The sequence below is a fragment of the Solea solea genome, chromosome 9 (assembly GCF_958295425.1).
Source record: "Solea solea chromosome 9, fSolSol10.1, whole genome shotgun sequence".
NCBI classification, from domain to species: Eukaryota; Metazoa; Chordata; class Actinopteri; order Pleuronectiformes; family Soleidae; genus Solea; species Solea solea.
In genome coordinates this window covers 13,494,825-13,511,610 of record NC_081142.1, presented here as the reverse complement: position 1 = coordinate 13,511,610, position 16,786 = coordinate 13,494,825, and the positions used below count along the sequence as shown (strand labels likewise).

The 16,786-nt window shown below is 40.9% G+C and overlaps 1 protein-coding gene across 2 annotated transcripts in view; it reads right to left on the bottom strand.

Annotated features, from left to right (window-relative positions):
• nr5a2 (nuclear receptor subfamily 5, group A, member 2) overlaps positions 1-16,266 on the bottom strand; it is a 61,305-nt gene extending 45,039 nt beyond the window's left edge. Inside the window, exons 1-5 of one of the 2 annotated variants that reach the window (XM_058638988.1) lie at positions 15,464-16,266; positions 14,021-14,070; positions 12,188-12,306; positions 8,652-8,793; positions 1,433-2,148 (exon numbers count right to left, since the gene is read on the bottom strand). In XM_058638988.1, coding sequence (XP_058494971.1) covers positions 1,433-2,148; positions 8,652-8,793; positions 12,188-12,292 — 963 coding nt within the window. In that variant the 5' untranslated portion in view covers positions 12,293-12,306; positions 14,021-14,070; positions 15,464-16,266. The remainder of the gene's footprint in view (positions 1-1,432; positions 2,149-8,651; positions 8,794-12,187; positions 12,307-14,020; positions 14,071-15,463) is intronic. The other variant, XM_058638987.1, reaches the window with a different exon arrangement.
• Between the last annotated feature and the right edge of the window lie 520 nt (positions 16,267-16,786).

Below are 16,786 nucleotides of genomic sequence, written 5' to 3'. Positions count from 1 at the left end.
AACAGACAAAGGAGGGGAAGACAAACAGGTGAAGCACAGGCTAATCAAATGCCTTTCACGCTGCTCCGAATAATAACCTTTATTCAGAGTGTATCAAGCTGCAAGTGCACAAATGCACACCCAAAAAAACTGTCCCTTAGGCTCTGTGATGAATATCACATTTTTACAATGAGGCAGTGGTGGACGCTTAGTATGGGTTAGTCACAGCAGACACAATAAAATGTCATTTTCACAGCTTTGACAGATTACCTATTATGCCTATGTCTAGTATAAATAACTAAAGTTTAGAAACAACCTCGCTCAAACTTGTGAAATTGTCACCTCTCCGTTGGAGATAAGCAGTATTCAGTTCACATAAAACCCTCATATAGAAACCTGTTAGTATCAAACGTGTCAGAATGTATCAAACACATAAATAATACTGACTGCTGAATTTTGATCAGGCAGTGGACCAGACAGTGGTGGCAGCCACAGTCCTGTGCACTCTGCATTAATGTTCAGTCAGTGCATAAAGAAGGAAGATAAAAGCTCAGCTGAAGATGAAGGATTGAACAAGTGATGTTTCTGAACTCTGTTAAGTACTGTCAATGACAGTGAGATATTTAGCATTACAAAAAAGTGTGTGGCGGGTGTGCAAAGATAAGGCATTTGCACATCAACTGCAACATGAATAAATGGCATGAACTTGTGAATAACTTGGAGGTAAATTGTCTTTCATTGGTTTGATTTCCAGCTCCACTAGTCAACAAGCTGACGTGTCCTTGAGCAAGACACTTAACCCAACAATGCCCCGGAGTGCTGTGCCAGCACCGTGTTTCTGGGTTAAAAGATGTGTAATAGAAAATGCACTGCGCATAGATGTGTTGTGTGAATGTATGGGTGTAAAAAAACTGTAGCGTAAAGCAGCTTTCGGTGGTCATCTTAACTAGAAAGTTGGACTCGGACTAGGATGAAAATCTCGTCACAGGAAGAAAACGGCAGAGTCAGCATCTAGAGATGAGCAGCTGCTCCATCATTTTAAATTTCAAATTTGACCTCTTAAACTCCTCACGGTGGATTTTATTAGCAGTTTGAAAATATGATGACATTTTTTTTTCTTTTTAATCAGTCCGAGGCAGTGCCTTATTTGATATATTTAATATCCACACCATCAACGATTCACATTCCCATCGGAAGCAAAACTTGAACCTAACTTGAAAAATATAATAAAACCGGCAATATTACTAATGAACAAATAAATCTCACAAAAAAATGACTTGACCAAAAAAACAACAACATCCAAACAAACAACAATATGCTTAAGGTTTCTCTCAATTGATAGAAATGGTGGACAAAGCAGGACTATATGATTGTAACAAAATGAAATAGATCTAAATTCACTTCAACTCCCATTCAAACAGAGCTCACTCGTACATGATCCATGATCACTTACCTTAAGTTCACGGAAGAAGATGCTGCTGCGTGCCCACTCCACGATGGAGAAAAGTGTCTGGTCGGCCATCTTGCACATAAGGCCGAAGGTGTTGAGCTTCTCATGTTTGCCACGACTGGCCTGCTCCTGCTGCAGGTATGCCAGGATCTTGGCCTGAACCTGCGGCTCATCTGGCTCACACTTTAACAGCTCTACAATCAGGTGGGGGAAGCTGGGCGGTGAGCCTGACTGGTAGGCATCGACATAGGCGTAGCCCATGATGGACTCTGGCGAGCTGGTGTACGGGTCTGGGTACTCTGATTTGATGGTGCGCGTGCCCTGGAAGTGTCCATAGGCTGCTTGGTAGCCTTGTAGGCTGCCGGCGTGCGGCGGCATAGCCATGCTGACTGGTGAAGTGACAAATGGGCTGCGGTCGTAGTCTGTGGGGGGCAGGGCAGTGGCATGATGGTGATGGTGGTGGTGATGGTGGTGGTGCCCAGTGTGGTGACCGGTGTGGTGGCTCAGTGGAAGGCCCTTGGAGGCGGCTGAGTGGATATTCTGGATGGCCGAGGAGATGGTGAGGTCGGTCGGCACGGCCTGCATCACCTGACTCATGGCCTCGATCTTTAGGCCATTTGCTCGGATCAGTGCCTTCTTTTGCTGCTTGAGAGCCCGGTCACGTTTGTACATTGGGCCGAACTTGTTTCGACCTCCGCGCATGCGGTCCGCCCGCACAGCTGAGAGACAGGAGGAGGAGGAGGAGGAGGAGTGGAAAAAGGAGACAAGAAAGGACAGAATTAGTGCTCTCGTCTGTTTCGCATGTTACTTATTCTCAAGTCAAGCCATTATGTCGAATAGAAATATCTGACCCTTTTGACTGTGTTAAAATAATATATAAGTTATAACTCATTTGTCTTGAGGCAAACTCGTTTGAAATGCAGGTAACTGATTACTGTGTGCGGGAATGGTAAAAGCAAGATGAAGGTTTTGACATGCTCGTTTGCATGGCATTATGAGGTTAACTCGTCCAACTTGGATATAGGCCAAAGGTGTTCCTGTGGTGATTGCACTTGACATTTACATGTTGACTCTTAAACCCCACAGGTCTAATAGATAGTGCTGTAACTCATTGACCAGAGACACAAACTTCTATAAGCCGCTCTGCTGAATGATCACTGTACAGCTGGCTGTCTCTGAACACCACTCAGGGAATACATACCTCAAAAGCTAGATATTGATTTCCAAAATACCCATTGTATTATACTGTGTATGTAAAAGCTTCAAATATCACTGTCCACTAACAAATAATTCTCCTTTATGAAACCGCATTGGCTGAAAAGGCTGACAATAAGCACACTGGGGTTAGCTATTTTTTTTTACTCACTGATGAACCAAACATAACCACGATGCCCCCCCGCCTCCACTTTCACTGTCGAATCCTGTGGTGAGGATCACAACTAGTCGGAGCTGTGGGTATTTCTAATGAACAAGCCAGGAACACAGTGGACTGCTACAAGGGCCATGTGTGATCTGTCCGACTGCTGCCACGGGGAACCTGCTATGCCTTCTCCCAGTCGGGGAGCGCTGGTGTTAATTATTCATACTTAATTACCACTTACTCACCGAGCGCAGTGTGCCACAAGCTAATGGACGTCTGGGAGACTATACATCCCTCCCTCCCTCCCTCCCCATACCAATACCAATACAGCAGATTATAAACTTATTTTTTATTGTATTCATTATGCTCTTTACACCCTCTCCTAAAAGAAAGAAGTAAACCCACATGTTTAACACTATATGCAAATACGTTCAAAGAGATTTGCCCCGTGAATATGCAGTGGATAGTCCACTCCAAATGAATGAAAGAACAGAGACAGAAAATTAAAAAGGGGGTGTGGACAGAGGCAGGGTGATGAGGGGCAGACACACACCCACACACGCCCACACACACACACACACACAAAACTCACACACACACTCTTACACATACTAAACTGCCTTGGGAGTGATTTTAATGACCTCCGTCACAAAAGTGTCTGTCACTGATCTGAGTGAGAGGAGCCAAGAGGGGAGGCACACACACATACAAACACATGCACATGCAAATCTCACACCCACATGCTGACACACACCAACATGAAAAGCATCATAAACTGCTGATCGCTCACAAAGAAGACAGCAGACCAGACACTACACTACATTACACTACACACACATACACGGACAATCTGCCATTTCCAAACATGCTTGAGGTCAACTCTGGTGCCCGGTCATCTCGGGTTTATCGAAGCCAAGCACATATCAAAGAAAAATGGAGAGGAATCCTCTCCAAATGTATCCATTATACATCATTGTAGGGTAACTTTAACTATTAATGATTTCTCCACAACAGCGTAATTAATGAGCTGAGAAACTAATAGTTGGCCCTACTGGGAAAACGAAATTAAGCCCTGACTGCCTACTTGGCTGCCTCTCACCCAGGGACCCACATCACATCATGAATATCAAGACTTGGGGGGGGTGCAGGTCTCCCTCTCTTTCCCTCCCTCTTTGTGTGTATGTGTGTGTGTGTGTGTGTGTTATGAGAGAGAGAGAAAGAGAGGGGGGAGAAAAACACATGCACTGATTCTTTGTCTGTAATTAAACAAGGTGATTTGCATGCATGTAACACAGATTAATATGGAGGGGGGGAGGGGAAGAGGAGAGTGTAAGCATGTGAGTTGTGGGAGATGATGAGTGTGTGGGTTTGAGTGAGGTGTTCATGGACAAGATTCTGCAGGGACTGAAGTTTATAGCAACAAGACAAATGTATCATACAACTCTTTGAATATAAATTCCTAAATGTTGTTGTGCAGAAAATATTTTATATGCAACTCAATTGATACAGTACGACAGACTTAATCTCTGTGGTCCTTTTCTGATTTGTTTGGCATAAACAAGACAAGCTGTGTGGGAAGCATGAAGGTGACAGTCACCGCTAATGAAAAGACAAACAAGCAACACACTCAACAATAAAAAATAAATAAAACCACCCTTGCTTTTTCCTAAATAAATGAGTAGAAATGTTATTCTGTTCTCGTGAGGATCTCAGTGAGGACATATGAGGGGTTAACAGTGAGTCTTAAGGGCTGATGTTGTCGTCCTTTAGATTTCACCTGACTTCCTGTAACTGCTAAAACACACAATTTTCGACACACACACACACACACACACACTCACACACTTATCTAACACAATCTCGAGTGTGCCCCATGCACATCATCTCACACATACGCCAACACAGACATGCACAAACACACCATTTACACACTTTGTCTGTACACACACTGACACATAGGCCCAAAACACTCCAACACATCTCTCACACACACACACACACATACACATACACACAGCCCTCAGCTCTTATAGCCTCTGATTTATGGTTGTTTAATATACAGGAATATTAAGCGTGCGTAGGTGAGTATCCCTGTCGGCCACTGGCATATTAATGGGTCTCGCAGAGCCTTGCTGACACCCTGTTTGTCATGTCGGTGCTCCAGCCCCTGCTCCGGATGCGCCCTATCCCATGCACACACATGAATACCTATGATACCTATGCATAAGTAATGGGACAGCTCCCTGGCTTCTATACCTCAGGTACTGGGAGGCTGATGGAAGACAAATCAGAGTGAAGAAGCTGGAGACAGGGAGGAAATAAAAAACAGAGAGAGGGGGAAACGGCGGCAGAGAGGGCGATAAAAACACGAGAGTGGTGGCGCTAATTTCAGCTCAATGGTCCTGTAGTTCCTTTACATTTGTAGTAATTTATGAATTCAGATTTGGATTAACTGGATGTAAAAATGGTAGATTAGTATTCCAACAAAGGCATCTTCAAATGTGTATATTATTGGATTTTTAGTTTTGATTGACTGGCATAGTATCTTGAACATCTTGATCATTTTTCAGATAGTGGCTGTCACCATCATCTTAACTTATACACTTAGAAACATCTTCTCTTACTTATAGATGAATATATTCCACTGTCAGATACAGTGTACTGTTGTTATGCTCTGCCTTAAAGATGATACACAGGTGGGGCAAATATTGAACAGCTCAGTGAAGCATATATGATGCAAGGCAACTTCCAGTGAGCATATAAAGAAAATCATACCAGTGGGATGATGCAGTATGCTTCATCAGCTTTAAAGAATAACATGCTAATGGGTGGTACCATTACGGGAAGTGTCACACCCCCAAACCCCCCCCCCCCTGCCACCCTCTTTTCTCAATGAGTCAACACTAGTTGACATGCTACAGGGCATATGCGTAGCCTGTGTGTTTAGATGATTGTGAGGTTGACATGCTCTGTCATCATTGTTTGTATATGTGTAAATGAACAGGAAAGGATAAAAAAAATAAAAAAGCAAATTAAACCAAAAAAATAAATAAAATGAAAGACAGAACAAATGGCAACAAGATGACATATGGTTTAAAGATGCACTCATATCATCACCGTATGCACTGTTTTCGATTAAATCTGAAGTGTTTCTCTTTAGTCCTCTTCAATTTGTGTTATTAGCTGTAGATTATACACTGAGTCCAGGATTCACTGTTGGGCTAATGTCACAACACTGATACGTATCAGCCTCCTGTTTCACATTGTTTACACTCCTACGCGCGATTAGCCTCCTTTACCGTGATCATATCAAACGTCAAACTGTGCGGCTCAGTCGTCGGCAAACTTATTAACTAACAGAAGAAAAATAGCAGAAAGGCTAAGCATGTGTCAGAAATGCAAGAAAGACATCATACTTTGAGTTCCCCTCACATTTTTTTGATCCACATTTGGTTTCCACTTGATATCCTGAATTCCCATGTTGCAGCAAGCTGTTGTGTAATGGAATGAAAATGCTGCAATAACACAGCACATGGCCCTAAACCTTTTCTCTTTCACAGCTATTTTACTCACTTTTTTTGGATTAAATGGAATCTTCTCCTTCTTGCCTTTGGCCTTCTGAACACCTCTCTGGGCTTCTCATGAATATATGTATGTGTTTACCAAGGAGAACTGTATGTATAGTGTGTGTGTGTGTGTGTGTGTGTGTGTGTGTGTGGGGTGAGGGGTGTCACACTTTCTGTCTGGGAGGTCTTTACTGGTTGTGGCAGGACTTGCCCACTAGAGCTTCTGGCTCTTGACAGAGTGCTGCAGGGCCCGTCTGGCCCCCGAGCCTAAAAGCTACCACCAGCAAAACAAATCAAACATTACCCCCACCCCACTGGTGTCAGCTGGAAATGACAGTCTGGGACATTCTGCCCAGCGGCCATTTACAATTTACAGAAATTAATTACACAGCTCATGGCAGGTAAAGGGAAAAGCCTCCAGAAAGATTTCATAGGCTGCCTTTGCTTTAGTTTCATCCTCTTAGGGTTTCCTTTCTTCAACAAATTAAGTTTTTTTCTATTGTATGTGAACATTTCAGGGACTTGGGCATTCTTCATTTAAAATACAAATGTGTGAAACCATATGAATAACTTAACGCCAGTATTATTGTAGAAATTAAACATATTTAGCTTGACCTTCAGGTCTCTTTGCTCATATCAGAATTAGTGAGTTCACAGTCACACCTGTCAAATAATGTGTGAAAAAACAGTTGATCTTAAATATTATCTTTGAACATTGAAGAACATTTCTTGCCCTGCCACCCTGTCACTCCTGGATAAGCATGTTTGAACAAGCTTCTGAGCCACGTTCAAATTAAACAAAGAGACCTCGAAATGGCTGGCCAAAAGTATCATCATTACCATTCTCGCCCTGCTGCCAAGTTTAATATTTTATCTATTACTCTGTCTGGCAAGTTTAAGTGCACAGCAGCTACCAGATATCCCCCAACTCCCCCTGACCCCATCTCAAATACTAATAAGCAACGTAGGATTTCAACGTTTTGGTTGAAATGAAAGGTTTCTCTTCATAAGGCACACATTCTGGAGAACTGAAATTACTGAGATATTCATTGTTAAATGTTTGAATAAATATAATCTAATTTCATCCAGGCAATCATATTGTCAAAGCACATTTATTAAAAAAAAGGGTGGATATATTCAATGTAGAGGGAAAGTGCTCACATGCAAGTTGATCATGGAATAATAATTTTCACTTTTTCCAAAAAAAAAAAAAAAAAAATAGTCATGTGCTGAGATGAACTGCATTCAATTTTGAATTTGTGGAAAAAAGAATGTCATTTCACTCAGACTTTGGTAGAAGTTCTTGAAACACCTCTGTGGAAGTCCAGAAGCAGTTAGCTGTTGCCATGTGACACATTTTTCCTCTCAGAAACAGTAATTGCAAACAGGCATTAGCCTATATCATAGAATATGATGTGATGCTTACAGCCAGAATGCAGCAACAGTGTCTGGATCTGTTTTAACCTGTCTCAAATTTGAGTCAGTCAATTAGTCAGTGTTTACTGTGAAGCTCAGCACTATATATGTATATATATATATGTACATATGTACTCTGAAAAGATAAATATTCTCCAAGAGCAAAATATAGATATAACTTAAGAAAGCAAGCATGGAAGATGTGTGTTCATTCGCCTAGAGGCACCTGTTTTTTTATTTATGTCGGTGATTTGTATAAATACTAGTACATATTTGAAGTAAATTACTTTGATTTTTTTTTTCCACATCTTTTGCCCTTCTACTCAACAATTCATAAACAAACCTTTTACTTTTTACCCAATTACTTTATAAACAGCCACTTCACAGATTAGGATACAGGATACGCAAATTAGCTCTACCATGACTACGCACAACATCATTGGTAATAACTCATGAATTTAATCTATAGAAGTACTGCATATCACTCACATGGGACACTTTGTTGCATTGTGATGTAATATTTGTACTTTAACTTGAGAAAAAACAATGTAATTGAGTACTTTTACTCAAGCTAATCATCATAGTATTTAATCCAAAACTGATTCCTGGACAGTCACATACACCAGCCCTTTAATCTGGTTGAAAGCCCTTAAGCAACATAGTGAAATCCCACTGGCCACTTTCTTTCAGCATAGAAACATTTTCTCTATTAAACAACAACTATATCATATTATATCTCATTTGTGACAGCTCCACATGTGAGCGTCTCTCACAAGATCACATCCCATCTTGGAAAAACACAGCAAAACTTCTGCAAAAGTGAAATCATTTTTTTTGCCACAAGCCAAAACAATTCAAAAATGGAAACATGTTGTTTTACCTTCTAGCTTCATGCCCACAGTGAGGCACTTTTGGAAGCGGCAGTACGGGCAGCGCTTCCTCTGGGTCTTGTCAATCTGGCAGCTCTGGTTCTCTATACATGTGTAGCGCTTGTTGTTCTGGACAGTGCGTTTAAAGAAGCCCTGTGGAGAAAACCAATTAAGACGTCAACCTGCTTGACCCCTGCAATGCAATGGTAATTGGCCCATTCACACTCGCAGACAGATGAAGAGGGACACACACACACACGCACACACACACACGCACACACACACACACACACACACACACAGACAAACATTGTATTATTTGTAATTGCCGAGTTTTACCTCAGTCACATAAGGAAATTATTTCTAAATATGTGTATTACCCCTTAAATTTATCCAGCTTAAAAAAAAAACTTTAATTCTACACATACCTCCTTTATTCACTGTTTTATAAACTATTCATATGGAATCTGTCAAAATTGCGTTTCCATTCTTAATATTCTCTATTTATGTAAAGACTAAAATTTATGTCGAAAGCCTCTTTTCAGTTTTCCACTTAATTATTGAAAAATATGTGTGCACGGAGATCCCAAAAATCCAATAAATTATATCCATAATTCACAGTTCCGGGATTACAGATATTCATACCTGCAACATGGCATTAGATATTGGCAGCAGCAGTGGAAATCAAACGAAGGGAGGAAGGTATTAACATATTCTAGATCCATAACCTAGAAGTAGAATCCTTAAACCATTGGTTGAAAGAAAAAAAAGGGAATGTGCAGCTGTCAATATCTCACCAAACACAAATTTGTGATTCGTTACCCCCCACAAAAAAAGAAGAAAAAAAAGCTCCTACTTTTAGATTATTGACATCTCAGCACTAAAAAAAATCCATGCTTCGGAGAGGACTTTCTTTCCAATTTTTCACTTAACACAGAGCCTGCGCTATAAATATCTGAAAGTGGATTAAACCATGCTGTTAAAAAAAACAACACACAAACTCACTTCTGAAAATTAAGAGGACAACGTCTCACTGAAAGCTCTTGTCTGACCTGCAGCTCAACATAAGAAAAGGCCTCTTGTTTTCTGTGTAAAGGGATTCCTGCAAGTGTGCCTGCTGCTGTTGCCACTCCAAAATAACTTATCATTTTTGAGAAAGAGCTACTTGTTTGCACAAAACCTGAAATTACACTGCAAAGCACACTCTTGCTAGAGACACCCATTCAAATACTGTCCAAGCATTTTATAAATTTAAAAAAAAAAAGTAACTGGGTATTCCTGACCTTGGGATGCCTTCCTAAAAGACTGTACTGTAGAAGAGGAACCAGGAAACGGCTCTTACAACATGTCAACACAGACCAGCATGAAGCAGGGAAAATATCATTCACATAGTAAACTTATCCCTTCTGATGCCAAGACTCATGCACATTCTTTATTTGTACAAATATGTGTGCTAAATTTAAATTAAATCCAAACTTGCTTTGGTCATTTTTATCTCCTTTAAGTTTCTGCAGATCATAAATATAGTTTTTTATATGCCCATGATACATCTGACCCTAAAACTTTCTACAAGTTGCTTGTGAAGTCAGTATTTTAGGACTTAATCCCCCCCCCCCCCAAAAAAAGAGGCATGCAAGGTTCAGGCGAGAACACTGCAGCCCAGCTTTTTTTGTTCCTGTTACAAATAGATATGATGTGGTGCCATATTTACTCAATGTGGACCAATAAGTAAACACTGTCTGTGTGCGTATGCGTGTATGTGCACGAATGTGAGGAGGTGGTGTATAATTACGAGAGTCTAAAATAAAGAGTCATCGCTTGTTTGTTTCTTTCTATTTCTCTTGCGTGCTTGGGAGTGTGTGTGTGTGCGCACGCTTCTGCGTCCAAAACTGGCAACCGAACTGAACCTTAAAAAAAGAAATCTCACCCGTATTACAATTTTATTTAATATTCCACAGACGAGCTAATATTGCAATTAAAGGGGGTTTTCAGGGAGATACAATCTTAATCCTAACACACTATGACCACTGACACACACACACACAACCAACAGTTGTAAAAGAAATATTTTTCTCGTACAGATAATGACATTAAACGCCATATTCACACTGTTGTTATAAGACCCGGAAAGAAACTACACTGCACTGCCAGCTGATAGTGATATTTAATGCCTAGCATGTCAGTGATATATCACTTGAGCGCTGATGATCATACGTTTACTGAATGGACTGTCTGTATTTTAGGGATAATCAATAACTAGCTTCAGGTATCCACATTAATAACGTTTCAACAGTGATATAGTCTACTCCACTGTACAACAGACCTCTCCATCTACATCCCACATGCGCACAGCAGAATTTCTTTATTAACTTAACTGCGAAATGTGTTTGTGGTTTGATTGGTTCTGCGACACAGGCCCGTGCTGAGGCTGAAAATCATGCAATGTGCTGCCAACGTCTCCTTTCAAGCAAGTGCTTAGCATCTCAAGGTCATAATATAGGATAAAATCTATAGCATCTGCTTTGAATAATGATCACACAGGCACGTAATGTGCGCCACTGCATCAATACTGCGGGCTGCAATTTTACACTGAATAGTGTTAACGCAAAGACATTTGTCCTGGCTTAATTTTGTGCTGACAGCTTTACTGTGCCGAAAAAAAAAGAAGTGTTGAGGTGGACGATGGAAATAGAGAGAAAGAGACAAATACGTTGTTGATAGAGCTCGGATTAATGGAGGCAATTGTTTGCTTTACAGTAGGCTCATTATTAACGTGTGTGGAAATGCATTTCAACCCTGAGAGCTCTTAATGAGTGTGTGATGAGAGTTTTAGACAGCAGGACACAGGCTTATACAAACAGATTCATTAGGATTGTGTGCTTTGTTTCCTGGGTTAAACCTCCTCCTCCTGTCTAGTGGTTGTACAAATTACAAAACATGTGTGAACTCCTGTTTCATTTCTAATCGGACACTTTCGTAAATGCTCTGACACTGGCAGGAAAAGTTTCATTAGATCAACTGTCACAGCGTCCCTAGGCCTCTGTGCCATTCCTTTTTCCTGTAATGTTAATGGGGAGGAACTGAAATGTACACTTGTTGCAAGTCGTCACTGCTGCTAAATGCCTTGCATGCAAAAGTGCCACTGCTAAAAATCCATCTCCACCGAAGAGCTAAGACGTTGAAGACGAGGCATAACAATTATACGTAAATAACAAAATCTAAAATTTACATTTTCTTTGTCAGTGTTTTCTACTGAATACTGAAAACTGGAAAGTGTCAAACTACACAACATGAGGGCTTTTGATCCCCTTTGGGAAGTTTATACTATTCATTAGACAAAACAAAACAACATCATTTTTGACTTTGCAGATATTTTCTCCATCAAAGCATAATGCACAACAAAGTCATGTTCCAGTACACACACACACACACACACACACACACACAGATGATGTTTTTGTCACTGGAATTAAATGTTATTGTGATGGTGCAATGAGTAATTTATTTAGTCTATTCTATTTTCGTTTTGGTTGACTGGGACACTCACCTTGCAGCTCTCGCAGGTCAGGAGTCCATAGTGATAGCCAGAAACTTTGTCCCCGCACACGGGACACATCTCGTCCAAGTCTTCGTCATAAGAGTAGTCCATCATTTTTATCTGGGGCGCTGCGGAGGAAGTCACACACACACACACACACACACACGCATGCACGCACGCACGCACGCACACGCACAGAGAGAGAAAGAGAATAAGAAGTGAGCAATCTCTTTTCCAAAAGTCCATCTTCATCCATCAAGGTGCGTCACAGGAAACACACAAGTAACTAAGTTCTGTTGTTGGACTTTTGAATGTTTAAAACGAGGAGGGGGATATGAACAATGGTCAGTTGTTGATGCTTTTGTTTTTTTGGATTGACTTGAAAGCATTTATTTCTCCTTGTTATCGCCTCCTATTCTATTCTTTGCAGACATGGGCAAAAAAAAAAAAAATAGAAAAAATTAAAAGCTCATGAAAGCGAGCCTCATAAATATTTATGTATCTAAGTCGTGAAATCGCTGGGGGAAATGGAGAGATATTAGAGTTAAGGATTGGAGGAGAACATGTTACCGCCCACAGACAAATGAAGACACACAGAAAAGGCTCTTATCTCTGCAGGCGAGGAGAAAAAAAAGAAGAAATATCTAAACCCAACTTGAACCAACATCGTTTTCGTTCACAGAGACTCGCTCGCAATGCTGCGGGGCCAAAAACATTTAGTTTATGTTATGTTTTATAATGTTGTCAGACATTTACCTTGACATTCAAGCGCTGGGGGAAAAATAATCAATTTGTGGCATGTTCATTTCTCTGATATAAAATAAAATAAAATAAAAAAGTCGACATGTAACGCGGGAATAATATATTTGAAATAATAATAATAATAATTACCTAATAAAAAATCTCTCTCGTTGCGTATTTTTCAGCCTCATCGTGTTTATGGAGATTTAACACAGTAAATAAGTCCACTCGTTGCCTCGTGTATTAGAAATAGTTGCGTTGATAAGACTGCGCGTGACAGCGCAGAGCAAACACCCAGACTGACGTTTACAACAGTTACAAAAGTGTTTATGGTTCCAATCATAAAAAGACAGCCGGGATCAAACAGAAACGCTTCACTATGTGGTTGTAAAAGTGGAAATATTTTGTCAAAATACACACTTTTCCAAGGCCCTTACACGCACGCGCGCGCGCGCGCACGCACACACACACTTCTAAACCACTCCTGTGCTCATTGAGAACCTTTTTCATTAGACATGATGTCTGCTTTTGTAAACGCGTTGCCCTGCTGGGATCCGCGCGCGCTGCACATTTCCAGCTGAAGCAACAAGTTTGACCGAGCAGCCGAAGCTGCTGCTTTCCCACAAATCGACTTTCTCAACTTTCTCCAATGCGCAAAAAAGAGAAGGGGGAAAAAAAAAAGAAAAAGGGGAAATGATTTGTCCGGGCCTGTTGTCATGACGCACGACAGCTGCAAATTCAGAACAGAATTTAATTAGGAAAATTTGTGTTATCGGGACTTTATTTGCAGCTGTGGAGAGGATGAGGCCGTGGCACATCGAAAATAAATGAATAAATCCCTGTTGGAAAAATTCCTAACGCCCCAAATAAAGAAATAAAACGTGCCTTTCAGAGTTTTACGTGTATATTTTCCTCTTACAACTTCCCCAATCTTTACACTGCTACTGCACTGACATGTGTCATAAATTATAATAGCATTAGATGCTGAGTTATATACTCCTATATTTTTTTTTAACTCATCTATGAAGTGCTTCTCTCGGTGTGTGCATAGTTACTTTACAATGGATGCAGAAAGTCAGCGGTCAAACCTCCGTCTCTCACCTGCTCTCCTCTCAAGTTGACGCCACTTGCTCCGACAGTTTCCTAAACGGCTACAACATGTGTCCAAAAACAAGAGAGAAAGAAAGAAAAGAAACCGTCTTTCATTCCGAGCTACCTTTGTTTTCACCCGTGTGTACAAGCAGATAACGGGCTCTCCAACAGCCACTCCTCGTCTTGTGAGTGTGTGTTATCAGCGCCTCATAAAAGCCAAGACTGGGCTAATTAACAGTGCGTTTATACTGCAGTGGAATGACTTGAGAGCAATGAGGAGGGACATGAGTTTATCTTGACTGAAGATTGAGTCCCTCTTTAAATCATTGCAGCTTTATTTGTAGTGAAAAATATATTTTCTATATTTTTTAAAAAACTGGGCCCAATAATAATCCTGATGTTTCAGTGTGTGCCACACAGGGAATTTAAATGAACTGGAATAAATAAGTCAATATTGTAAAAGTCCAATTGTCCCCAAAAACGTATTTCCTCTATTAAATCTATACATTCGTGAGCAATTTTGTCCCCAATTTGACATTAATAATGACATAAAAACTACACAAATATCATACATTAAAAAAATAAAACACGCACACACACACATATGTGTATGAGTTGATCAACAGCTTATTCGGTGCCCCTTTAAATTTAATTTAATGATATTTAAATTCCATCACATAAATGGGCCATAATTCAACCAAATGCAGGACAGTTAAAAAATAAAACACAACACAATTCGGATTTATTCTTTAACACAATTATGATAATTTTACCATGTATTAATAAATTAGACCAGAATTTTTCGGCCTATCAGTGTAATATTTGCTCAATATTTTCAGGGAGCAAGACATCACTGAATCAAGCCTCGACAATTGTTCTCCGTGGCTCGTTTTTCTTTTGCTTATTTTTCCCGAAATTAAAAAAAAAAAAAATCCTAACTGTTCTTAATATAATGAAAAGTCACAAGTCAGTTCTGCGGTGACGTGAGCTCAAGTGATTCATTATACATATAAACCACAGAAGTGACAACAACTAAATGCACTTTTCTGCTCTGCCTCATAGTTTTATCACACAGATCCAGCATGAGTGGCACCTGGTAATAATCACTGTCTGATGATGGGCCAAAACATTTAAAGAGAAGATCCAAGTCGGATTTGCGCACATTGCTCGTCATCTTTATGTCAGAGTAAGACTGGGATCAATTAGAAACCACAGTAAAAATATCTGTATAATAAAGACATGCAGGCTTTGACTTAACTTGTTCGTCATATTGACAGAAACCAGTCTACAATAAAAAAAAAGTACAAGCGTCAGCGTTTTCATAAGTTTTTGTGAAAGGTTTTACGCACTGAGGACATTTATTACACTGATAGCGCACCGTGAAGGCACCGTAGCAGAAGCGTGTGAGTGCTGTAGTCTATAGAGATTCACATCAATGACAGATCTTCTTACCTTGCATATTCCTTGGCATGTGCCCCTGTTCCCCATACGATCGAGAGAGTCCCAAGGATTCAGTATCGACTTTGGGCAGCATGTCAGCGCGGCCGGCCTAAGCTGGAGACTCCGCACCGCTCGGCGGGACACCTGAACGTGTGAGACACGCGTTCCACTAACACACCTCAAAGTGACCCAAGTGTCTGATTCTTACTTTCTCTGTCTGTCAGTCCTCCAGTTACCGGACGAGGACACCGAATTCAAACGGCGCAGACTGGCTCCAACCGACCGGGTTGCACAGCAGGAGTGCGCCTGTCTGCTCTGATTCGACTTCACGAATTAATTTTTTTCATAATTGCATTTACACATACAAAAATGCAACGACTACACGAGCGCTTCCTTCGCACCTACTTATGCAGGAGCAGCTTCGCAGAGTTAGGACCAACGAGAAAAATGGACAATGTCCGGAGTAAAAAAAGAACAACAAAAAACGACACAAGCAAACGATGATAAGTTTCCCTTCAGCTTTTCCAAAAGTCTTTTAGCGCGACACCCGTTAAAGTGGGACTGTCAGTAACTTTCAGCGTTTAGCAGATAGGTACGCGCCGACGGGGCCGCCCTCTCCTGTGCGTAAAGTCGGATTCGGTGTGTCGGTCGGACTGTCTAGAGATGTGGAGACCTCTCCTCCTCCTCCTCCTCCTCCTCGCGGCTTTGTTTACGCCGCTTGCTCCAATCCCGGGCGCATGCAGTCTTCTGACATCATCTTTCACTGATCCAATCAGGCGAGGAGACCGGGAAACATCGCCTCAAAGCCTCCTGTTCCGCGTCTCCAAAAATCTCAGCTGTTAAATCCCGTTAATGATGGACTTTAAAAGCAGAGAGAGCGCGAGAGAGAGGGAGGGAGAGAGAACAAGGAAATCAGGCGATGACACGCAGTTACACGTGAAAGCAGACGCTCTCGCATGTACACACGAGTGCCGGTACATGCTATTTTTTTTAATAACATTTTATTAATAAATTATGTTGGTTGTGAATAAATAATTAATGCAGTAAATTCAAGTTGAAATGGCCACTGTCAACTACTGTGGCACAATACAGCTACACCGTCATAGATCATTACATGTTATAAAATGTAGTCTAATAAAAAAACCTTATCTTTTTCTTTCTTTCTTTCTTTCTTTCTTTCTTATGTAGTGAAAGGGCATAATACATTTTGCATGAGGCCATACGCGTACAATTATCCATATCCATCATTAGTAGATTATAGGTGTGTTAGTTTCAGTTTCGGGGGGGAAAAAGTGAGCAGCGACGGCCTCCGGCTGCTCACTTCATGTTGACCTC